We start from the raw sequence: 25,775 nt of genomic DNA on the forward strand, positions 1-25,775 counted from the left end.
TCAGCCATCAAACGTTCTTCATGTGACAAGCCATTCGATCCAGGAATCATTTTTGTGAATTTTCTTCAAACCCTCTCCATTTTCAGCACATCCTTTCTAAGATAAGGGGCCCAAAACTGTTCACAATACTCCAAGTGAGGCCTCACCAGTGCTTTATAAAGTTATACTTGTGTACAAGTAACAACTTAGTATGTTTCCTGGTGATCACAGTATGCACTGTATATGCAATTGTTCAGTGTGCTCCCAAATGGTTGCATTTGGATGATTATAGAAATCTCCAGAAGTTTCTCCAGTGCTGCATTAATTGAATAAGGGTGTTTTGATGGCTAACACTTGTCTGCAGATTCGAATAGAATTTTTCTTTTCTATGTAGTATAAAACAGCTTTACTGTGTGACGACACCATCCTTTTCTCTATCTTTTACCTTCTATCTCCCTTCACTTTAGTAGACCTCTACCACTGTCCATTTCAACGGTCTTTGTTCTATACGCTTACTAAAACCACCGTGAAGCAAGCAACAAGGTCTATGCCCCTTTCCTGACTTCCAAAGGAACCTTGGGCTAAAAGATCAGAATCCAGCAATTGGCATAATCAGCAAGGATGATTATGAAGATTTAAAGACTTGGAAGAACTGCAGAAAAGGTGGAAAATTTTCGGCATCTAAGCTAAACACAAAGTAAGAGCTTCCTTCTTAATTCTAAAATGTCTGAGAAAGACGATTATTTCTGGCTTCAATACATCATCTGAATGAATCTAAGAGTGAGGAAACTGTTACATTGTTTTTAAAAAAAAAAATAGATCTATAAAAATATCAGTTGCAATGCATTTTGTTTGGAGGACAATCCATTTTGGCTGCATTGCTATCTATTAATATTTTGGTTGCAAGATGATCCATTAAAATTTCAATTACATGGGCATCCATTAATTTTGGTACCTAGTAAAACTTCAGTTGTGCAGTCTATCAGTTGCAATCTATAATACTTTGGTTGCAGTATGATCCTTCAGTTGCAATCTATTCAAAGATCAGAGTCAAAGTAATAAAAAGAACACACAAATTAAGATCAAATCAAGACAATGACTAAAATCGTGAAACCTCCTACGAGAAGCCTACCAGAATAAAACATCTCAATTTGATAAGATTAATGGAAAAATCCAGCCAAAATAAAGCAAAAATGTTAAGTTTATTAAGATCCAGAAAATGCCCAAGGGAAAGGAAAAACCTGAAATGTGCGATTCAGAGATTCGACCATAGGGTTGGTTCGAGTGAGTGAAAAGGTTAATGGGGTGAGAAAAGGCTTTTACCAATCGATTTGGAAAAAAACATTAAATTTGCAATAAACTACAAAATCAGTAAAATATAACAAAGTTTAAAAATAAATATTTGCATTGACCAAACAAATTGGGCAATCTTAAGTGCGTGGTATGGTGCTTAGAAGCAACGTGAAACAATATGAGAAAGTGCAGGAGAAACTTCAAGGGAGTGGACCTGCCGTTGAGACCACATACATGTCTTGATGCAGGGTTTGAGCCTGAAACATTTGGAAATTCTTGACTTCCTCTTGAAGTTTAGTTTTCGCTCCAGATTTTGAAACCGTCTGCATCTCAGCAGTATTGACTCTGGTTTGTTATTGTCATGTGTACTAACCTACAGTGAAAAGCCTTTGCTTTTTGCATGTTACCAAATAAAATGCAGAATATACAGTACGTGGTGATGCAGCTTTACAGAAAGTGAACTGCCGGTAGGCAGATACCCGGGCAACATGGTTAGCATAACACTTTACAGCATCATGTGCGCAGCTACCATTGGGCAGGATGGACAGAAAACTGAAATCCCACACCTACTGAAGTCAAGAACTGCTACTTCCCTTCAACCATTCAGTTCTTGAACCAACCTGCACATCCTTAATCAGTACTTCAGTACAGAAACATAGTGTGTTGCTTCAGTGTAGAAACTCTACCCACTTTGCATTACAATGGCCATTGTTGTTTTTTTGGTGGGGCAGGAGGGTCTTTCTCTCCTTTAATTGTGTTCTTTCTTGTGAACTCATTTTTAGTTTATATATTTCTAGTGAACATTGATGCTACAAGCCTGTGATGCTGCTGAAGGTAAAAGGACGCAGATGTACTTACACAAAACTCAAAGCCGCTGGAAGAACTCATTGGATGAGGCGACATTTAGAGAGGAAAATGGACTGTCAATGTTTTGGATTTGAGGCCTGTCAAGAAATTGACTGTCCATTTCCCTCCATAGATGCTGCCTGACCTGCAGAGTTCTTCCAGCAATTCCGGGGGGTTGCTCCAAATTTCCGATAACTGCAGTCTCTTGTGACTCTGTGCATGATAATAAAGCTGATTTGACTTTGCCTTCCTCTACCATGGCCCAGAATTGCTTCCGTGAACCTCTCCTCCCCTCTGCCCCTCTCAGACACAATTTTGTACTGGCCATTTAGACCCAGCTTTCGATCGTCTGTCCACAAAGATTCCCAATGACTGCCAAAATCTTGGAGTGCCCCTGAATTTGGGGCCCTGCATAAGTGAAACCGACTCGAAGCTGGGTTGTAAAGAACAGCTTTCATTCCATATACAGAGTGATTGTAAAGTTGCGCCAACTTTTACATGTTCAAATATGTCCTTGGATCCTAATTATTTTTCCAGTAATTACTTCTCTATTCTTTCAAGCCTTAAGCTATATCTCACCATCATAGAGCCCTTTTTAACATCAGAAAGTAAAAACATTTGGCATCAGTAAATTCCTTAATAAACAAGCCTCCAGGCAAATATTTCCTTTTCATCTAATATTTTCATGGGTGCATTATATTATAATAATATTTTAATATTATTTTCTATTTCAGAGACCTATTTTCAATATTGGGTAGACATGGGCTATAGTCTGGTGGCAAGGTTGTATAGTGATTAATGTTAAACTTTACAACGCCAGCTATTGTGATTGGGTTTCAATTCCCACCAATGTCGTTAAGAAGTTTGTACGTTCTCCCCATGACCACGTGTCACTCTGGTTTCTACCCATGTTCCAAAGACGTACACGCTAGGATTAGTAAATTAGTTGTGGGAGTGCTATATTGGTGCAGAAAGTGTGGCTACCCCCCAACATGTCCTTGGTTGTGAATTTCACTTTATGTTTCAAATCTAGTTCTACTTCAGAGACCCACTTTCTGGCTACTTACTGAGTGGAGACATCTTTTCTGCTCTGATACAGGTATGCCAAACTCTATGCTTAGAAATATGCCTCCTTCCAACTGTGGCCTCTCGAAATAAGTTTCATCCTCATGTATAATTGGTGGGAATTCCTACTAAATGTCTCCAAAATAAACCTTCATTCAGCTTATCTTTGGTCCTAATGTCTTAGATTGATAAGGTGTTGGTGGTGTTGATCAGTAACCACCAGGTCCTGTGATTACCCAAACCTATTGTTTGAATCCAGTCAAGTAGATGTTGTTTGAAAACATGCCCGAAGAGACAAATACACTCAATGGACATGTTATTAGATACCTCCTGTACATAATAGAGTGGCCACTGAGTGTATGCTGCTGTAGCCCATCCACTTCAAAGTCAATGTGTTGAGCATTTGGAGATGCTCTTCTGCACACCACTATTCCAGAATGAGGGGTCAAAGTCCAGAACGAGGGGTCACAGTTTAAGGATAAAGGGGAAGCCTTTTAGGACCGAGATGAGGAAAAACTTCTTCACACAGAGAATGGTAAATCTGTGGAATTCTCTGCCACGGGAAACAGTTGAGGTCGGTTCATTGGCTATATTTAAGAGGAAGTTAGATATGGTCCTTGTGGCTAAAGGGATCAGGGGGTAAGGAGAGAAAGCAGGTACAGGGTTCTGAGTTGGATGATCAGCCATGATCATACTGAATGGCAGTGCAGGCTCGAAGGGCCAAATGGCCTACTCCTGCACCTATTTTCTATTTTTCTATGTTGTAACATGCGCCTGCTTGAATTACTTAGGCCATGCTCCCCTGACCTCTCATTAACAAGGCACACACAGAACTACCACTGTCTGGATGTTTTTTTTGGTTGGTATTTTGCACTGTTCTCTTTCAACTCCAGAGACTGTTGTGCATAAAAATCTGAGGTGAATAGTTGCTAAGATATGGCAGGCGAACTTCATATGTATTTTGCACCAGTCTTCATTGTGGATCTGGAGTTACACGGACCCCTCGGTTAACAGTAGATGTCCATGGCATAAAACACATTGGGAACACCTGCTCTAGAGGTATGCCAGAAATTCAAGAGTATCAGGGGGCACAAGGGGGCTGGGGAGAAGGTGCTTGGGAAGCTGAAACGTCTGAAGGTAGGTAAGTCGCCTGGACCAGATGGATTACACTCCAGGGTTCTGAAAGAGGCAGCTGAGGCATTCGTAATGATCTTTCAAGAATCACCCGGTCCTGGAATGGTTCCAGAGGAGCGGAAATTTGCAAATGTCACTCCACACTTCAAGAAGGGAGAGAGGTAAAAGAAAGGCCATTTAATCGGACTTCGGTAGCTGGGAAGACGTTGGAGTCTATAATTAAGAATGACGTTTCGGGGTACTTGGAGGCACATGATGAAATAGGCCAAGTTATCTTGTCTAACAAACCTGTTGGAATTCTTTGAGGAAATAACAAGCAGAATATTTTCTAAACAGGAAGAAAATTCAAAAATCAAAGGTGCGAAGGGACTTGGGAGTCCTTGTGCAGAATTCCCTAAAGATTAACTTGCAGGTTGAGTCTGTGGTGAGGAAGGCAAATGCAATGTTAGCATTCATTTCAAGAGGACTAGAATATAAAGGCAAGGATGTAATGTTGAGGCTTTATGAGACATTGGTCAGACCACACTTGGAGAATCATGGGCCCTTTTAGGCTCTTTATCTATAAAATTTATCTATAAACGTATCTATCTATAGAAGTATCTTTATCTATAAATCTTTATCTATAACATAGTATCTAGTTTTGGGCCCTTTATCTATAAAAAGATGTGCTGGCATTGGAGACGATCCAGAGGATGTTCATGACAATGCTTCTGGGGAAGAAAGGGTTAACATATGAGGAGTATTTGATGGCTCTGTGCCTGTACTCACTGGAGTTTGGAAAAATGAGGGGTTACCTCATTGAAACCTATGAAATATTGATAGGCCTAGATAGAGTAGACGTGGAGAGGATGGTTTCTCTGACCACAAGGCACAACCTCAGAATAGAGGGGCGTCCATTTAGAACAGAGATGAAGAGGAATTTCTTTAGCCAGACAGTGATGAATCTGTGGAATTCATTGCCACGGATAGCCATGGAAGCAAGTAATTGAGTACATTTAAAGCAGGGATTGGTAGGTTCTTGAAGGTTATGGGGAGAAGGTTTGAGAGTGGGGTTGACGGGGATAATAAATCAGCCATGATGGAAGAGCAGAGCAGACGTAATAAGAGGAATGATATCTAATGGGCTGGGTTGATCAGACCCAAACGATCCAAGCTACTTGAGTGTCCAGGAAATGTGATATTAAGCTTACAAGCACAACAAAGTTACTTAAGCCTAATGTATTATCATAAAGCAGAAAGCACAAATAAACCACAATAAATACTACGTAGTTAAGTTACAAAGATTTCAGGGCTCGCGGTTGGTAATCTCCACTCGACTGCTGCCTTTAGATCTCTGAATTCCAACTCATGAAATCACCTTGGGTTCATCCCATGCACTGATGATTGTGATTCCTCGGTCTAGGTGAAGTCCTAGGGACTGAGCGAAAGGTGCCTCAATAAACAGCAGTCAAATCCACAAGCATAGTGGGACACATGGAGACAGACAAGCTATTTGATCTTCAGAGGCCAGAAAGAATTCAGTTGCTATTAATCAACATTTAGCAAACCTACAATAATGTTTAACTTGTATAGACACCTTACATGCTACGAGCTCACAGACAGTTAAAGCCGTCACTTGGAACTGTTCAGACTTTCGCCTAATATTTTTACAAAACTGAGTACACCACAACACAATGACCTGGTTCTGCTCCCATGTCTTATGGTCCTATTGATGTTCCTTTCTAGGCCTTGTGGTGCACCAGGCATCAACCTTACCGTATCTTTAGTGTTTTTATCTGTTTTCATACGAGGCCCAGTTACTCGCTCATCAATCAACCCAGCATGGATGGGAAGCGTGCAAGGAGCTGGCTGGATTCAAACCTGGGACCACTTGCCTCGAAGTCTGGTACGAATGCCACTACACCACCGGACCGCGACCCTGGTCTTATGGTCTTACTCAAACCAGCCAGTTTGGCACTAACAATCATTCCCTGGTCAAAGTCACTTTGATCACGTTTCTTCAGCATTCTGATGTTTGGTCTGAACAACAACTGGACCACTTGATCATGTCTGCATACTTTTCTGTATTAAGTTTCTGCCACATGATTGGCTGATTTGATATTTACATTAACTAGCAGGTATACCTAATAAAGTGAGTGTATATTCCTGGTTATCCAGTGGATGCAGCTCCAGCTAATTAATGCTCTCTCAGTCAAAACTGTGAAGCATTGCCCTTTTGGTAGTTGTTAACAATGAAAACTGTCACCCTGCAGGATTAAGAAGTCTCTTTTTTCTCTCTTCATGATTTTTTGCTTCATACTCTCAAGACTTAAGTCAAAACTTAACAGGTCAAGCACATCACAGGTCAAGCCTTAAACCCACCATGAGTATATCAAAGTGCTTGGCTTTGTATTATTCATTTCCAACATCTTTAAGTGCTTTTTATTGGCACACATTCTATTGGCAAATTCCCTACTCTGAAGAGTGCCGGCTTCTCTAGTTTTGTTTCTGAAGGCGGATGTTCTGCCACAATTGGAAGAACTTCAAACCACTTGCAGAAAGACCAAGGTGCTATTACCGGCTTCAAAGGACACAGTTCATGGAACAGTGGAAGACTAAAGCTTTAATAATCACTTTTGATCAGTTTGGTTTCAGACATTCATAGCTTTAGGTATCAGAACTTAGAAAATCAGATCTGATTTTGGGAGATTCAGTGTCAGAGTTTGAGGGTTTGGAGCAAGTAAACCACACACAGGATAAAGTGACCTGGACCTCAGCAGGCCAATGGTGTAGTGGCATCCACACCAGTGTCTTGGACCTCCAGAAAGTGTCCACAGCAGGAGCGATTGATAAGTTTGTGTCCTCGGGTAGAAGGAGATGAGTTATTAACTTCAAACTTTCTGCATAATCACTCAAAGAGTTGAACTGCATGTGCATGTAACAAGAGCTGCATAACTCATCTCCTTCTACCTTAGGCCACAAACTTACCAATCGCCCCTGCTGTGGACCACTTCTACAAAGACAATAGACAGTAGGTGCAGGAGTAGGCCATTTGGCCCTTCTAGCCTGCACCGCCATTCACTGTGATCATGGCTGATCATACACAATCAGTTTCTACAGTTATATTAAAAGCAAGAGGATAGTGAGGGATAAAATTGGTCCCTTAGAGAATCAGGGTGGTCAGCTATGTGTGGAGCCGAGGGAGATGGGAGAGATTTTGAATGATTTCTTCTCTTCGGTATTCACTAAGGAGAAGGATATTAAATTGTGTAAGGTGTGGGAAACAAGTAAGGAAGTTATGGAACCTATGACAATTAAAGAGGTGGAAGTACTGGCGCTTTTAAGAAATTTAAAAGTGGTTAAATCTCCAGGTCCTGACAGGATTTTCCCCAGGACCTTGAGGGAAGTTTGTGTTGAGATAGCAGGAGCTCTGACAGAGATCTTTCAGACGTCATTAGAAACGGGGATTGTGCCGGAGGATTGGCATATTGCTCATGTGGTTCCATTGTTTAAAAAGGGTTCTAGAAGTAAACCTAGCAATTATAGACCAGTCAGTTTGACATCAGTGGTGGGTAAATTAATGGGAAGTATTCTTAGAGATAGTATTAATAATTATCTGGATAGACAGGATCTGATTAGGAGTAGCCAGCATGGATTTGCACGTGGAAGGTCATGTTTGACAAACCTTATTGAATTTTTTGAAGAAGTTACGAGGAATGTTGACGAGGGTAAGGCAGTGGATGTAGTCCATATGGACTTCAGCAAGGCCTTTGACAAAGTTCCACATGGAAGGTTAGTTAAGAAGGTTCAGTCGTTAGGTATTAATGCTGGAGTAATAAAATGGATTCAACAGTGGCTAGATGGGAGATGCCAGAGAGTAGTGGTGGATAATTGTTTATCGGGATGGAGGCCGGTGACTAGCGGGGTGCCTCAGGGATCTGTTTTGGGCCCAATGTTGTTTGTAATATACATAAATGATCTGGATGATGGGGTGGTAAATTGGATTAGTAAGTATGCCAATGATACTAAGGTAGGAGGTGTTGTGGATAATGAGGTGGGTTTTCAAAGCTTGCAGGGAGATTTATGCCGGTTAGAAGAATGGGCTGAACGTTGGCAGATGGAGCTTAATGCTGAGAAGTGTGAGGTTCTACATTTTGGCAGGAATAGAACATACAGGGTAAATGGTAGAGCATTGAGGAATGCAGTGGAACAGGGAGATCTAGGAATAAGAGTGCATAGTTCCCTGAAGGTGGAGTCTCATGTAGATAGGGTGGTGAAGAAGGCTTTTGAAACGCTGGCCTTTATAAATCAGAGCATTGAGTACAGAAGTTGTGATGTAATGTTAAAATTGTACAAGGCATTGGTAAGCCCAAATTTGGAATATTGTGTACAGTTCTGGTCACCGAATTATAGGAAAGATATCAATAAATTAGAGAGCGTGCAGAGACGATTTACTAGGATGTTACCTGGGTTTCAGCACTTAAGTTACAGAGAAAGGTTGAACAAGTTAGGTCTCTATTCATTGCAGCGTAGAAGGTTGAGGGGGGATTTGATCGAGGTATTTAAAATTTTGAGAGGGATAGATAGAGTTGACGTGAATAGGCTGTTTCCATTGAGAGTAGGGGAAATTCAAACGAGAGGACATGATTTGAGAGTTAGGGGGCAGAGGTTTAAGGGAAACACGAGGGGGTATTTCTTTACTCAGAGAGTGATAACTGTGTGGAATGAGCTTCCTGTAGAAGTAGTAGAGGCCAGTTCAGTTGTGTCATTTAAGGTCAAATTGGATAGGTATATGGACAGGAAAGGAGTGGAGGGTTATGGGCTGAGTGCGGGTAGGTGGGATTAGGTGAGATTAAGAGTTCGGCACGGACTAGGAGGGCCGAGATGGCCTGTTTCCGTGCTGTGATTGTTATATGGTTATATGGTTCCTGCCCTCTCCCCATACCCCTTGACCCCGCTATCTATAAGAGCTCTATCTAACTCTCTCTTGAATGCATCCAGAGACTTGGCCTCCACTGCCTTCTGGGGCAGAGCATTCCACATATCCACCACTCTCTGGGTGAAAAAGTTTTTCCGCATCTCTGTTCTAAATGGCCTACCCCTTATTCTTAAACTGTGGCCTCTAGTTCTGGACTCACCCATCAGTGGGAACATGCTTCCTGCCTCCAGTGTGTCCAATCCCTTAATAATCTTATATGTTTCAATCAGATCCCCTCTCATCCTTCTAACTTCCGGTGTATACAAGCCTAGTTGCTCCAATCTTTCAACATATGACAGTCCCGCCATTCCGAGAATTAACCTCGTGAACCTACGCTGCACTCCCTCAATAGCAAGAATGTCCTTCCTCAAATTTGGAGACCAAAACTGCACACAATACTCCAGGTGGGGTCTCACCAGGGCCCTGTACAGCTGCAGAAGGACCTCTTTACTCCTATACTCAATTCCTCTTGTTATAAAAGCCAGCATGCCATTAGCTTTCTTCACTGCCTGCTGTACCTGCATGCTTGCTTTCATTGACTGGTGTACAAGAACACCTCGATCTTGTTGTACTTCCCCTTTTCCTAACTTGACTCCATTTAGATAGTAATCTGCCTTCCTGTTCTTGCCACCAAAGTGGATAACCTCACATTTATCTACATTAAACTGCATCTGCCATGCATCTGCCCACTCACCCAACCTGTCCAAGTCACCCTGCATTCTCATAACATCCTCCTGACATTTCACACTGCCACCCAGCTTTTTGTCATCTGTATGGATATCTGTAAGAAGGGATCTGTATGCTCTACGACCGCTGGACTAAGTGTGTACGTGTAGGAGGGGACTATGTTGAAAAATAAATGTGCTAGGTTTTCTAAAATTGACTCCTTCTACCTTAGGCCATGAACCTATCAACCACCCCTCGCATATTGCTTATCTATTTATTATTATTTCTTTCTTTTGTATTTACAGTTTGTTGTCTTTTGGAAACTTTTGAATGCCCAAGTTGGTGCAGACTTTCATTGATTCTATTCCAGTTATTATTGTTATGGATTTATTAAGTAAGTCTGCAAGAAAATTAATCTCAGAGATGTATATGGTGACATAAATGTACTTCAATAATTAATTTACTTTGAACTTTGAAAGTATTTTTGTGCAGGGGAGATCATATCTCACAAATCTGATGGTGCCTTTTGAGGAGGTAACCAAAAATGAAGGCAGTCCAAAAATGTTGCTTGCATGAACTATAGTGAGGCTTTTGATAAGGTCCCACAGAATTTTGATTCTTCCTCCTCCCTTCATCCATCCTGTGTGGGGAGAGGGTTCAGGCCTCCTTGGAGCTCCTGTGAGTAAGTGTGTATGGGGTGGGGTAAGTTCCTTTGGCCGATCTCCCAGGTACCATACAGGGGTTAGAAAGAAGGTTGGCCCCCTCTCTGGTGTTTCAGGAGGTGCAAAGGCCTTCTGACCTTTCTCGGGTACTAGATGGGGGGTTAAGGAGGAGTTAGGTGACCCTTCAGCCCATCTCACAGCTATTGGACTGGGGTAGGAGTGTGTTGGCCCCCATCTCCATACATAATGGAGGAGGGGGTGTGGGGTGTGGATGGGAGAGAACCAGTTTCGCGAGAGGGAGTTTTGCACTGTTCCGCGACTTCAATTATAGCAGTGAATAAACACTTGCAGGAATTGCTGACTGTTGCACTCACTCTCGAATGTCGTACACAAGGCTCCCTACACACTGGCCCTCACACACTCCCAGGGTCAGACACAGAGTGAATCTCACTTCCTCCCTCTCCTTCCCTCCCTCCCCTCCTCCTCCCTCTCCCCTCCCTCTCTCCCCTCCCCTCCTGCCCTCTCCCCTCCCCCCTCCCTCTCCTCCTCCTCCCTCTCCTTCCCTCCCCCCTCCCTCTCCTCCCCTCCTCTCCCCTCCCCTCTCCTTCCCTCACCTCCTCCCCTTCTCTCTCTCTCTCCATTTCCCCACCTCCTGCACCCTCCCCGCCCCGCCCCGACCTACATCGAGAATCTCTCTCCTGGCGGCCCATGTTAGGCAGTAAAACCAGTGACAGATTGAACCGCCCCTTCCCGGTCCGACGCCTGGCGGGCACCCTCACACTCAGGCCGGAGAGGAATCCAGCTCTTGAGGTCTGTACTGTGCGTCTGGGGTCTGTGTATGTTTGTATGTGTGCAGACCCCAAGGAAGTGTGTGTGTGCGCAGATCCCCGGAACTGTGTACGTGTGTCTGTTCGTCTGCAGAACCCTGGGCCTCCGCTGGTTTTCTGCAGCCTAGTTAAAACCTCTCTGCTCTGCTCCTCCATCTCAGGGCACGGTTAGACTGACCCCCTCTCCTCTTCCTCAAACCCCCAACCCCCTCTTTCTTTTTCTCTCTCTCTCTCGCTCTTCTCGTCTCTCGTTCAACTCCTTGCTCTCGTCTCTCTCCTCTTTCGCTTCTCCTCTCTCTCCCTCTCCCTCTCTCCCTCTCTCCCTCTCAACTCTCTCCTTGCTCTCTCTCTCTCTCTTCTCGTCTCTCGTTCAACTCCTTGCTCTCGTCTCTCTCCTCTTTCGCTTCTCCTCTCTCTCCCTCTCTCCCTCTCCCTCTCTCTCTCTCCCTCTCTCCCTCTCTCTCTCTCAACTCTCTCCTTGCTCTCTCTCTCTCTCTTCTCGTCTCTCGTTCAACTCCTTGCTCTCGTCTCTCTCCTCTTTCGCTTCTCCTCTCTCTCCCTCTCTCCCTCTCAACTCTCTCCTTGCTCTCTCTCTCTCTCTTCTCGTCTCTCGTTCAACTCCTTGCTCTCGTCTCTCTCCTCTTTCGCTTCTCCTCTCTCTCTCTCTCTCTCTCTCTCTCTCTCTCTCTCTCTCTCTCTCTCTCTCTCTCTCTCTCTCTCTCTCTCTCTCTCTCTCTCTCTCGCTCTCTCTCGTTCAACTCTCTCCTTGCTCTGGTCTCTCTCTCTCTCTCCTCTTTCGTTCCTCTTTCGCTTCTCGTCTCTCTCTCCCTCTCTCTGACTGTCTCCCCATCTCTCTGTATCCGTTTTCTATCTCTCTCCCCATCCCATTTCCCTCCACCCCTTATCACTATCTCTCCCTCTGGCTCTATCTCTCTTTCAACCACTTATTCTCTCTTTCACACTTTCTAAGTTTTCCCCTCTCTGGTTTCTCATTTTTGTCACTTTCTCGTTCTCCATCTCTCTCTCTCTCTCTCTCCCTCTCCCTCTCTGCCTCTCTCATTTTCTGCCTGCTTCCATTCTTAGTACCTCTTCCCCCTCACTATCTGTTAATCTCTCTTGATCTACATCTCTTTACCCTTCACCCTCTTCCTTCCTTCCTCTCCCTCTATGTCTGTTTCACTCTCAACCTCGCTCTCACTTTCCCTGCCTCTCCCTTCTCCCCCTCGTTCTTTTCACCCCCCCACCTTCATACCTGACATTTCTCTATATTTTGCCCCTCTGTCTTCCTAGGGCCTCAAATCCAGTCAGTTAGTGTATTTCCCGCTGACCCCAGACTGTCACCGTACTCTAACTCCAGGCTCTTCTGCCAAGCCTAGAACAACTTGGGAGGGATGCCAAAAGTGTCAGGACCCAAGACAGAGGGCTCCTACCCATGTTACATGAAGCACATGGAATATGGAACAGTACAGCACAGGAACAGGCCCTTCAGCCCACAGTGCCTGTACTGAACTAACAAAACTGGTAATTAAATGCCTACTGAATGCCCATGTCCCTCCATTCTTTGTACAGTCATGTGCCCAGCTGTTTAAATGCCTCATTCGCGTTCACCTCCACTAACATCCCTGGCACCCACCACTCTGTGTAAAATAAAAACTTGCCCTCACAGCGCCTTTGGATTTACCCCCCCCCCCCCAACTTAAATGCATGCCTTCTAGTATTAGATATTTCAACCCTGGGGTAAAAGTTCAACTTTAAGTTCAACCATACATGACTACATCCAAATGAAGCAGTGTTATTCCAGGACCAAAGTGTAACCAACAGTCACACTCAGCATAAGGCACAGATAAGAGAGCAAGCACTTCAACATATCAGTGAAATGCAGTCACACAAAAAAATACAGTCATCCCTCCTTATCCGTGAGCTCCGCATGCGCGAATTCAATCAACCGCGAATCGAGAAAACCCGGAATTGCTCTTCCAGCACTAGTTGTTCAAGCACGTACAGACTTTTTTTCCTTGTCATTATTCCCTAAACAATGCAGTATAACAACTATTTACATAGCATTTACATTGTATTGGGTATTATAAGTAATGCAGAGATGATTTAAAGTATACGGGAGGATGTGCATAGGTTATCATGGATCAGGATCGAAAAAAATCCGAAGTTCTCTAAGTAAGTAAGTCAGAACAGCTACATCCAGTATTATTTAGCATCAGCCAAACGTTTGTCTTAGAAAATAGTATATATTTTACCTTTCTATGCATATAAAACACTTAAGAAATGTATGTATTTCAATAATTAAACCACTGTGTTGCTTAGTAATAATTGTAGTATTCATTAGGGCAGGGCCTTTCTCACTTTATCCTTTAAAATTGTTCCAATCATTGACCGTCTATAGCCTAACGCTTTTCCAATGACTGATGGCGTTACACCTCTTTCCGATCGCTTTATTATTTCCACTTTATTTTCAATCGTGATCATGATTATTTTCATGAACAGAAACACTCTGGATTCTGAGCTCTGCTGGGTCCCAAAGACCACTGCTCTGAGACAGGTTAAATAAGGTCGGGTTCCGCTGGGTCCTAAAGTCACCGCACTGAAGCAGGTTAAATAAGGGACTTGAGCATCGGCTTGTGACAGTACGGCTTGGGGCCAAGTCCTTGCTACGACGGAGGCCATACAGCTCCCCCTGACATCTGCCCATACATCAGTTCATCGGACCTGCAGTGTTCGACCTTAACAATGTCCAACAGGGTCTTGCAACATTGGCCATCTGTTGTGTGCCTCTCATAATCTTATAAACTTTTATCAGGTCTCTCCTCAGCCACAGGCACTCCAGAAAAAAACAAGCCAAGTTTGTTCAACCTCTCCATATAGTTCATGCCCTCTAAGCCAGGCAGCGTCCTGGTGAAGCTGCTCTGCACTTTATCCAACGCCTCCACACCCTTCCGAAAATAAGGCGATCAGAACTGATTGTAATGGCCAGATTTGGCTGAACCAGAGTTTTATATGCTTAAGTCCGATTGCCCCTTCTGGAGCATAGGCCACTGACAATAGCTCACCAGTCCTCAGTCAGTCTTTCACCTTGTCTCTAGGCTTAGCCCATCTTTCCTTTCTCTCCCAGAGATGAGGTCTTTGGAGCTTCTTTTGGTGTTTCTGTAACACTGTTTTAAAGGGATAGAGTTGCTAGCGCCGTGCGCAACCCTCTTTCTTTTACAGTTGGGCTTGGGACCATCCATGGCAGATTTAAGAGTTTTATACAACTGAAACATTTCCGACTCCTGAATTCAGTTTCCTGAGCATGCTATTTACATAACTTGTTTACCACCGTCAACTTGTGTAGCTCTTTCGGGAAGCTTTGGTCTTGACTCTAAGATCCCTCTAATGCTATTAAGGGTTTTGTCTTTAACGGGGTACATAGAACAAGTAACATTTCAACTCAAGTCAAGTTCAAGGGTATTGTCAAACAAAGCAATGTTCCTTCAGACCAAGGTGCAGAACACAGTACTTGTACAGTAACTCACATACAGCACAAAGCAATACTATCATAAATAAATTAACAAATAATCAGGTGCATTTACTACGCAAGTCAAGAAGTAAGCAGTAAGCTACAAGCACTTCATACGTGATGACCTGGGGGAAGAGGCTGTTTCCCACCTTAAAAGCCCTTGTTTTAATGGTACGACACCTCCTGCCTGACGGTAGGACGGGAGGGACATCAGCAGTGCTCCTGGTAGGTATGTTGATTGGTGGAAGAGCTTTCCGACTCACTGCCTCTATTTTCTGCGGAGGCTGGAGAGAGCTGGAGTATACTCTACATCTACAGTATACTCACGTCATTCCACAGATGCACAGCAGACAGCACCCCAACAAGCCGCATCACTGCTTGGTACGGAACCGGCACCGCAGCAGACAGTGCAGTTAAAACGGGCCGACACATCACTGCCACCAGCTTGCCCACCGTACCGTATATTCGGAAAGGTGCCGGAAAAGGGCCTATAACACCATGAAGGTTCTCACCCAGCCAGCTCAAAGACTGTTGTCCCACTCTCATCAGGGAGGAGGCTACGTAGCATCCACGCCAGGACCACCGGACTCAAAAACAGTTACTTTCCCCAAGCAGTAAGGCTGATCAACACCTCCACCCACCAAACAAGCCCACATGTCCCCCACCCCCCCCCCCCATCACTACTTTTATCATTTCCTGCCAGCCACCTTATGTATATTGTCTTGTGCCACTTTATGGGCGTATTTTTTTAAAGATTATGTTCTTTATCTCATTGTGTTTTTCTTGCTGCATCAGATCTGGAGTAACAATTATTTCATTCTCCTTTGCACTTTTGTTTTGGAAATGGCATTAAACAATTTGAGAGAACCCCAATGATTCTCTCAGTAGTCCTCTCAATTCTTTGCTGGGTCATTGTCAGATGCCTTGCAATTTCTGTAAAAGACAATGATGCAGCTGGTCAGGACACTCCCGGTGGAGCCCCTGTGAAAACTGGTTACAATGGGTTTCTCACCTTAAAGGCAGGCCAGGCATTGTGAGTCATTGATTCTATTGCATGTTTCTGGTCTACTGTGAATGCTTGCAATAAAACGAATCTCAGGGTAGTATATGGTGATGTATACATACTTTGATAATAAACTTACTTTGAAATTTTAACTGGTATTAGACATTTGAATCCTAGGAAAAAAGATAATGGTTGTCTATCTATGCCTCACATGAGGAAGAGGGGAGGGGATGGAATGAGGGTGAGAGGGAGAGGCAAGTGAGGGGGCAGATGATGCTGGGTTAGATCAGGAAGGGAAGGAGTGGGAGAGGTGAGAGTTGAGGAAAGAGATGGTGGGAGGAAAGGGGCCAAAGGTGGGGAGGGAGAATAGAGATGAGGGAAGTTGGAGGGGGAAGTAGGGAACTGAAAGTAAGGCTTAAAAGTGGATGGAGGGAGAGAGAGACGAGGTGAGGGAGGGAGGTCAGAGAAGGAAGGTCAAGAAGGTGGAGTGAAACCACCCCCGCCAAATCTCGAGAACCCTCTCACCCTACTCTCTCCCCTCCGCAGGCACCCCATTCCCTCACAGGACCAGAGCCCCTCACCCTGAGACCAGGGTCCTGGAAACACTGAAGGGTTGAGACCATGTGGGCCGTGATGGAAAGCATCCAGAGCAAGTACTCACTGTCGGAGAGACTGATCAGGGCCATCACCCTCCGAGGTCTTCCTCACGACACAGTGCACGGCCTGATCCAGAGGGTGAGTCGGAGTGAGGGAGAGGGAGGGAGTGGGAGTGAGGGAGGGTGGGAGTAGGGGAGAGAGAGAGGGAGGGGGAGTGTGAGAGAGAAGGAGGGAGAGGGTGGGGGAGTGCGGGAGGGAGGAATGTGTAAGTGATGGAGGGAGGGCAGTGTGAAAGAGAGGGAGGGAGAGGAATCGTGAGAAAGGAGGAGGGAGAGTGTGTGTGAGAGAGAAGGAAGGAGGAGGAGTGTGAGGGAGGAAGGGAAGTGTGGTGGAGAGAGGGAAAGGAGTGAGAGAGAGGGAGGGGGAGTGTGAGAGGGGAGCATGGTAGAGAGGGAGGGGAGCGTGGTAGAGAGGGAGGGGAGCGTGGTAGAGAGGGAGGAGGAGTGTGGGAGAGAGGGGAGCGTGGTAGAGAGGGAGGGGAGCGTGGTAGAGAGGGAGGGGAGCGTGGTAGAGAGGGAGGGGAGCGTGGTAGAGAGGGAGGAGGAGTGTGGGAGAGAGGGATAAGGTCGAGGAGTGTGTGAGAGGAAGGAAGGAGGGAGATAGAGGTCGAGTGTGAGAGTGATCTTCTCCCTCTATCCCTCCCCCAATCCCCGGACCCCCAGGGTGCGGATGTGAACTGTACTCACGGCACACTGAAACCTCTGCACTGCGCCTGCATGATGGCCGATCCCGAGTGTGTGGAGCTGTTGTTGGAGAATGGAGCAGAGGTGAGGGAGTGATGGGGATGAGGGGAGGGAGAGATGGAGAAGAGAGTAGGGGGAGTGAGGGGTTAACAGAGGTGAGGTGGGAGTGCGGAGAGGGAGGAGATGGTGTTTGGGAGCAAGGGAAGTGCAGAGAGGGGTAATGAGGGGGAGAATGGGGGAATGAGGGGATAATTATGAAGGAAGAAATGGGTTGGGTAATGTAGGGTAACGGATAACACGAGGAAGGGGAGGGGTATAATGAGGAAGATGGGTTTATGGAGTTTACAAGAGAATAACAATGGGGTAATGGAGCGTTATGGGGTAACAAGAGGAGTGGAAGGGGAGATGGATAATGGGGAATGAGGGGAAGGGTAGCAGAGGTGGGAGGGATGCTGACAGGGTAGAGAGGTGAGGGGGAGCAAGACAAGGGCAATGTCAGTTCTGCACATGTACCTGCCATTGAATCAAATGCTTGGCTCTTCTGACTCTCCCCCTATTTCTTTTCCTCACTTCCCTTCATCCTTTGCACCTCTCTCTCCCTATCCTCTTTCCCTCTTTCCCTACTTCCTTCCATCCTCCCCTCCACTCTCCCTCCCCTCTTCTCTCTACATCCCTTCTATCCTATCCCCCTCTCACCCTCCTCCCTTTCTCCCTCCTCTCCTCCCAACACTCCCCATTCCCCTTCCCACTTTTACCCTCTCCACACTCTCATCCTCCCACCCTCCCCTTCTCCTCTCCTGCCCGCTCCCCTCCCTTCCTGATCTGTATCCCTCCATTCCTCCCTCTCACCCTACTTCCCTTCCATCTTTCCCCTTTCCCTATCCCTCTTCCCCACGCCCACTCCCACATTATGCCCTAACTCCCTATTGCCCCCTCCCACATTATGCCCTCTTACCCCCTATTTCCCCATTCCTCTCTCCTCCCTCCTTTCCCCCACCCTCTCCCTCCCCACCACTCTCGTTCCCCAGGTGAACGCCCAAGATGGCTACCAGAGGACTCCCCTGCACTACGCGGCAGAGCGGGACGCTGCCTGCGTGCGGTTGCTGCTAGCGCGGGGAGCAGATGCGGCAGCGGGCGATGGTGGCGGCCACACCCCTCTCCACTGGGCCGCATTCCGTGAGCAGTCGTCCTGCGCCCAGGCCCTGCTTGAGGGGGCCGGCAAGGGGTACCAGGGCCTGGTGAATGCCCGGGATCGGGCGGGGGATACCCCACTCCACTGGGCCGCCTGCCGGGCTAACCTGGCCTGCATCCGCCTCCTGCTCGAGTACGGCGCCGAGCCACGGGCCCTCAACCGAGGCGGCCAGAGCCCTGCGTGCCGGCTGCAGGGGCTGTTGCGGAGGGGAGGCGAGGAGGCCAGGGGAGAGAGGAACCTGGCCTGCCTTGAGCTGCTGCTGAGGGCGGGCGGTGGACCGAAGGGACCAGGACCTGATACCCTCCGGACCCTCAGCCGCCATGCTGTCCGTCGCTCGCTTGGCGCCCGCCACCTGCCGCCCGCAGTCAGCGCCCTCCCACTGCCTCTGCCTCTCCAGCGGGACCTGCTGCTGCTGGGCTGATGGGGTTGGTTGGTAGGAGGAGCACTCTTCGGCCCTTCTCCTGGGTACTAGAAGAGGGCTAGGAGGGTGAGGTGTCTCTCTCTAGTATTTTAGAAAAGGATGAGGAGGCCCTGTGGCCCCTCTCCTGGGTACGACTGGGCAGGAGGGTGGTTTGGAAGAAGGCTGGCCCCCTCAGGTGTAATGAAGGGTACCAGAAGGTCCTTCTCTCTACTCCCGGTTACCAGAGGGTTTGCGTATAGGAAGGTGATGGGTCCCTCTTCGATCTTTTAGAAGTGGGGAGGAGACCCTTCTCTCCTGGGTATTAGGGGGTGAGGGTAAGAAGGTGGATGGCTCTACAGTGCCTCAGACGAGGATATGAGACATTTCAGCCTTTCTCACAGGCATTAGATGAGGGTAGGATACCACTCAGTCCCTCTTCTCTAGATAGGCACCAGATGCCCTTCGCACCCTCTCCCAGGTACTAGATGAGATTAGGAGGGTGATGGGCCACTCTCTGGCATTCTAAACAAGAATATGAGGCCCTTTTCCCACTGTCCCAGGTAGCAGCTTGGGGTAGAAGGCCTTTTGGCCCCTCTCCTGTACTCAAGATATGCATAGGAATCTGTCCAGCCCCCCTTGCTTCCTGAACGGGGAAAGGGAAAGGTTTTAGACCTTCTGCTGGGAACTAGACGGGGGTAGGAAGCCAATTGGCTCCTCTGTATCTCTCCTGGCCACACTCCCTGCTCTGTAATGTGTACATGTTTTGAATGAGAGTCTGTGTGTGTGTGTCATTGGGACGTAGGTTTGAGTATTTCCACACTGAAGAGCTTATTATTTGCAATGTACTCTATGTGTTCACAAATTCTGGAACCAATAAACATTTGCAGATTTCCTGACTGTGGTCATTTTCATGCCTCACACTCAGGGTTACCTCCTCGCTGTCCCATCACATGCTCCTGGGATCAGACACAGAGTGAAGCTCCCTCCACACCATCCCATCGCACACACCCGTGGTCAGACACAAAGTGGAGCTCCTCCACACTGTCCCATCACTCTCTCTTTGGGGTCAAATATGCAGTGCAGCTCCCTCTACACTGTCCCATAACACTCTCCTGGGATCAGATACAGAGTGAAGCTCCCTCTACACTGCCCCATTACACTCTCCTGGGATCAGATTCAGAGTGAAGCTCCCTCTACACCGCCCCATTACACGCTCCTGGGATCAGATACAGAGTGAAGCTCCCTCCACACTGTCCTATCACACTCTCCTGGGATCAGATACAGAGTGAAGCTCCCTCCACACTATCCTATCACACTCTCCTGGGATCAGATACAGAGTGAAGCTCCCTCCACACCGTCCTATCACACTCTCCTGGGATCAGATACAGAGTGAAGCTCCCTCTACACCGTTCCATTACACTCTCCTGGGATCAGATACAGAGTGAAGCTCCCTCCATACTGTCCTATCACACTCTCCTGGGATCAGATACAGAGTGAAGCTCCCTCCACACTGTCCTATCACACTCTCCTGGGATCAGATACAGAGTGAAGCTCCCTCCACACTGTCCTATCACACTCTCCTGGGCAATTTTTTGCTACACTGTCCCATCACTTGCGGTCATCTCCCTCAAAACTTCTGATCCTCATCCAGGCAGATGGAATTAGTGTCAACTGGCCAAACAATTGTCATGGACGAGGGAAACTAAAATGCCTCTTTCTGTGCTGTACAACGCTATATCTGGCCTTTAACTCCTCTCCATTTTTAATTGTTTTAACATTTGCCTTCAACTGTCAAAGCCCTAAGCTGTAAAATTTTCTCTCTAAATCTCTTTGCCTTTCTGTCTTTCTTTCCCTCCTTAAATAAAGACAATTATATATATGTAATTTTTAAAAATCTATAACCACAGATTGCATATTCAATTGTCTTGTTCGAAGAGGGAGATGTATACTTTTCAAACAATTTATGACTTACTATTGTGGCAAAAGGGTTTGTGCTATAGGTTTAGACCGTAAGATGTAGGAGCAGAACGAGACCATTGAGTCTGCTTCAACATTCCATCTTTCCTCTCAGCCCCAATCTCCTCGCCTTCCCCCCCATATCCCTTCTTGCCCTGCCAATCAAGTATCTATTAGTTTTTGCCTTAAATATATGTAAAAGCCTGGCCTCCACAGCTGCCTGTGGCAAAGAATTCCACAGATCCCCATTCTCTGGCTGAAGAAATTCCTCCTCATCTCCATTCTAAACGGACGCCCCTCTATTCTGAGGCTGTGTCCTCTGGTCCTAGGCTCTCCCACCATAAGAAACATCCTCTCCACATTTTGATCGAGCTCTTGGTCAGCAGCCTTATTATCAAATTTTGTATTATAGTTTCCCCTACACAATGCCTAGAAGCATTTAACTCTACTGAGTAACAGCAATTGTCAGCAAAATAATTAAATTTTCATGGGTAAGCCAATAAGCAACAGATGGGCAGTGTGCTAATAGTTTGTTTTCCAGAATGCTATGTCTTTCTGAGACTTACTTCCCTGATATCCTTGAGATTCTTGTTAATGTATTGTCCCTTGGGAACTCGTTTCTATTCACTAAATCACTGGATCTTCAGGACACTGGACATAAAGGTGTGATATTAAACAATTCAGTTTTGACGCAGGTTTCACTGGAATCTCCTCCAAGAGGACCACAACTTAGTTGGGGTTTGGAGGCTTGCGTGCCTCAATGACCCAAAGGACAATGCTAGCTGGAGTCAGGGCTTTATGCTTTGGCTCCTGGTAGGGTCACCCATGCCAAACAGGTCAAAGGGTAAAGGCCAGACCAAAAGTTGGCCACCAGTCCTCAAGGTTCGGGGGATTCAGCTGAGGGCTAACAACTCTGACTAGTCAACTAAAACAGCAATGAAGTATCCTACATTTGTGTGTGGTGATATTGGCCAAGGACAGAGATGGAGGACTAGGCAGTAAGTAATCAGTGGAATCTGGTTTTTAGTACAGTTACCAATAGGTGTCAGTTCTATTTCTGAAGGTCTCACCTCTAGACACAAACTGAGGCTTTCTAAGGCATTGGTCAGACCGCATTTGCAGTATGGACCACATCTCTAAGAAAGGCTGTGCTGGCATTGGAGAGGGTCCAGAGAAACTTCATGAGAATCATTCTGGGAATGAAAGGGTTAACATGTGAAGAGTATTTGATGGGTCTGGGCCTGTACGCAGTGGAGTTTAGAAGAATGAGGGGAGATCTCAATGAAACCTACCAAATACTTAAAGGCTTAGATAGAGTGGATATGCAGAGGATGTTTCCAATGGTGGGGAGTCTAGGACCGGAGGGCAAGGCCTCAGATAGAAATCGAAGCAGATCCCTTTACAACAGAGGAATTTCTTTACCAGAGAGCGCTAAGTCTGTGCAATTCAAATCACTGGGTGATTTGATAAAGTGGGGGTTGATAGATTCTTGATTAGTAAATGCATTAAGTATTGGCAGGAGAATAGGGTTGGGAGGGAAAGTAGGTCAGCCATGATGGAAAGGTAGAGCGGACTTGTTGGCTGAATGACCTAATTCTGTTTCTATATCTTATGGTCTAAGACATATACCTCGTCTCCAATTCCCCATCCAATCTATCAGACTAATTCCCCAACTAGTAATTAACTAGTAAATGGAAGTCATCAAAAAGCAAAGTTTGATTTTTCTCCTGGATCAGGAGACTGCTGGTTCCTTTAGTCAACTGTGGTAAGGAAGCAATCCTGCACAGGAACAAACTCTGGGCAGGCTGTGTCTCCTTTCCTTGGAATGCAGGAGAATCAAAGGTGGGCTGAAGCTCAAAGATCAGCTTTATTTATGCTGAAACACACAGTGAAATGTGTTGTTTGCTACAACAGACAACATATTCAGAGGATGTGCTGGCGGAAGCCTGCAAATACTGCCATCGTTCTGGCGCCAGCATCGCATGCCCACAACTCACAACGTGGGTTTCCTCTGAGTGTTCCTGGTTTCCTCCCCCAGTCCAAAGGCATACCATTTGGTAGGTTAATTGGTCGTTGTAAATCGGTCCATGTTTAAGCGGGGGTTAAATAGGGGGTTGCCGTGTGGCACAGTTCAAGGGGCTGGAGGGGCCTATTCTGTGCAGAATCTCAATAAATAAACGCTAACTCTAACACGTGCATCTTTGAAATGTGGCTGGAAACCGGAGTACTTGGAGGGAACTCATGGTCACGGGGAGAACTTACAGATAAGGTGGTAAAGTCCTTTCCCCAGGATTCATTATCATTATGTGCTTTGTTGTATGATACATGGTCTTTCTATGACCGTGATTGTTCATAGCAAATTTTTCTACTGAAGTGGTTTGCCATTGCCTTCTTCAGGGCAGTGTCTTTACAAGACGGGTGATCCCAGCCATTACAAACACTCTTCAGAGATTGTCTGCTTGGTGTTAGTGGTCACATGACCAGGATTTGTGACATGCACCAGCTACACTTTTGACCATCCACCACCTGCTCCGATGACTTCACGTGACCCTGATCAGAGGGACTAAGCAGGTGCTATGTCTTGTCCAAGGGTGACCTGCTGGCTAATGCATCCAATACTAGTGAGCACAGAATGAGAGGAAAAAGATTTAAAAGGGATCTGAGGGGTAACTTTCATGCAGTGTGTGATGAGTATATGGAATGAGCTGCTAGAGGAAGTGATTGAGGCAGGTACAATGCATAATTTGAGAATCACTTGGATAGGTACACAGAAGGTCGAGGCTTAAACTGATATGAGCCAAACACAGGAAACTGCGACTAGCTGGGTAGGTACCATAGTCAACACAGACTGGTTGGGCCAAAGGGCCGATATCCATGCTGTGATGACTCCGTGATTTACATTAGAAACATAGAAAACCTACATCACAATACAGGCCCTTCGGCCCACAATGCTGTGCCAAACTTGTATTCTTTGCCTAGATACAAAGTGATGTTAAGATAAGCTTACGTGGAATGATTCAGCAACATCCCAACAGGAGTTTGTAGCCCCTGTCTCCTCTCACTGCATCCCCAATCAAGTATACAAGATAAGGAAGACAAAATTACAAAGTTATTTTGCAGCACTTTTACAAGCAGGTAGTTGTAGAAATATGGAGCTCTCTTCTACAAATTTTAAATAATGCTGGATCAATCATTAAGTTTAAATCCGAATTTGATAAATGTTTGATTAATTAAGTATTAAAAGACACAGGGTGGGAGGGGGAGTGGGTATGTTGAGATTAGGTCACCAATCGGTTGTAAACTCAGTTTGAGGAGTAAAAACAGGGTAAATGCAAGCAGACTGTTTCCATTGAGATTGGCTGAGACATGAACTAAAGGTCACAAGTTATGTGTGAAAGGTGCAATATTTAAGGGGAACATGGGGAAATTCTTCACTCAGATGGTGGTTAAAGTATGTAACCTGTTGCCAGCAGAAGTGATGGATGCAGCTTTGATTTCAACATTTAAGCGAAGTTTGAATAGGTACATGGATGGGAGGGATATGGTCCAGGTGCAGATTGATGGGGCTAGACAGATATGGACTAGAGGGGTCAAAGTGCCTGTTTCTCTGCTGTAATGCTCTATGACCCTAATCACAATTATAGCATCAGAGAGAGAGATAAAGGTGCCAAGAAATCTGAAGGCATTTCAGTGATCCGGTTCAAAGGTCACATAGTTGTGTAAGCGAAGACTCCCAAAGTGATTACACCAGGTACATGGGAAGAGAACAAAAACTGGATGAAATGAGAAAGTATAAATTATCTTCAGCTGATGGCGTTACTTCGATCAAGACAGACATGAAGAAAAAGATGACACTGCAAATTACCGGCAAGCCAGGCTGCATTAATCAATTATAAAGCAAAACTGGTTTCTGAGTATGTGCACTTTATTTCAGACTTGCAAAATAATTCCTTGCGGTATACAACTGATATTGCCAAAACAAGTTTTCAACCCATTAAATGTGTTTTCTTATAACCAGGGCAGCAAAACACCTCAAGGCTCTTTGAAGTAGAGTAAACAAGTGTAGCCAGTTAAAGGTGCTCCTTAGTTCAGTTGGATTCAAATTAAATCCAAGGGGTTAACAAAAGAACTATGTGAGTCTTTGAGTTATAAATTAAAATTCCTCTGAATTACTTTGTTTAACGTAACAAACTCAATAGTGATATAAACCCACTATGTTCTCCCAGAGATGATGTGCATTTCCTCTGGGTTCTCTGGTTTCCTCTCACAGAATTAGGATCAGTTTTAATATCATTGGCATATGTCATGAAATTTGATTTATTTGAGCATGAGTACATTGCAATACTGTGGTGAAGTACATATACCTGTCTGGACACGCCCCCCGCTGACTGCTCCTGTGGCTCCTCCCACAGACCCCGGTATAAAGGCGATTGGAGACACAGCCCCGGCCTCAGTCTCCAGGATGTTGTGTGGTGGTCACTTGCTGATTGTTCTTTCTTCCAGCCAATAAAAGTCTACCTTAACCCACGTCTCAGAGTTAATGGTGGTGCATCAAATACACAATATAAGAAATATATATATATATATGTGTATATATATATATATATATATATTACAATAAGAAGAATACATTTAAAGTAAATCTATAGTGCAAAAAAGTGAGGTAGTGTTGATGGGTTCATTGTCCATTCAAAAATCTGATGGCGGAGGGGAGGAAGCTGTTTCTGAAATGCTGAGTACCTCCTCTCTGATGGGTGCAATGAGAAGATGGCATGCCCCGGATGATAGCTTGCAGGTTGAGTCAGTGGTGAGGAAGGCAAATGCCATGTTAGCATTCACTTCAAGAGATCTAGAATACAAGAGCAAGGTGTGATCCACATTCAAGGCATTTTATTTTAACAGCGAACTGTCTCTCAGATGCTGCAAGCAACAGAGGATTTTGAAAAT

General features: G+C 45.6%; 1 protein-coding gene across 2 annotated transcripts; it reads left to right on the top strand.

Annotated features, from left to right (window-relative positions):
* Positions 1-11,221: 11,221 nt before the first annotated feature.
* On the top strand, positions 11,222-19,763 carry asb8 (ankyrin repeat and SOCS box containing 8). 2 transcript variants are annotated; one of them, XM_059952940.1, is made up of 4 exons: positions 11,222-11,412; positions 16,487-16,675; positions 17,260-17,364; positions 18,309-19,763. In XM_059952940.1, exons 2-4 carry the CDS (start codon positions 16,562-16,564, stop codon positions 18,891-18,893), a joined length of 804 nt encoding a protein of 267 aa, XP_059808923.1. In that variant the 5' UTR covers positions 11,222-11,412; positions 16,487-16,561; the 3' UTR covers positions 18,894-19,763. The 2 variants fall into 2 exon arrangements, with proteins under 2 accessions (XP_059808923.1, XP_059808924.1); XM_059952941.1 differs by lacking the exon at positions 17,260-17,364.
* The last annotated feature ends 6,012 nt before the right edge of the window (positions 19,764-25,775 follow it).

The sequence above is a fragment of the Hypanus sabinus genome, chromosome 28 (genome assembly GCF_030144855.1).
Source record: "Hypanus sabinus isolate sHypSab1 chromosome 28, sHypSab1.hap1, whole genome shotgun sequence".
NCBI classification, from domain to species: Eukaryota; Metazoa; Chordata; class Chondrichthyes; order Myliobatiformes; family Dasyatidae; genus Hypanus; species Hypanus sabinus.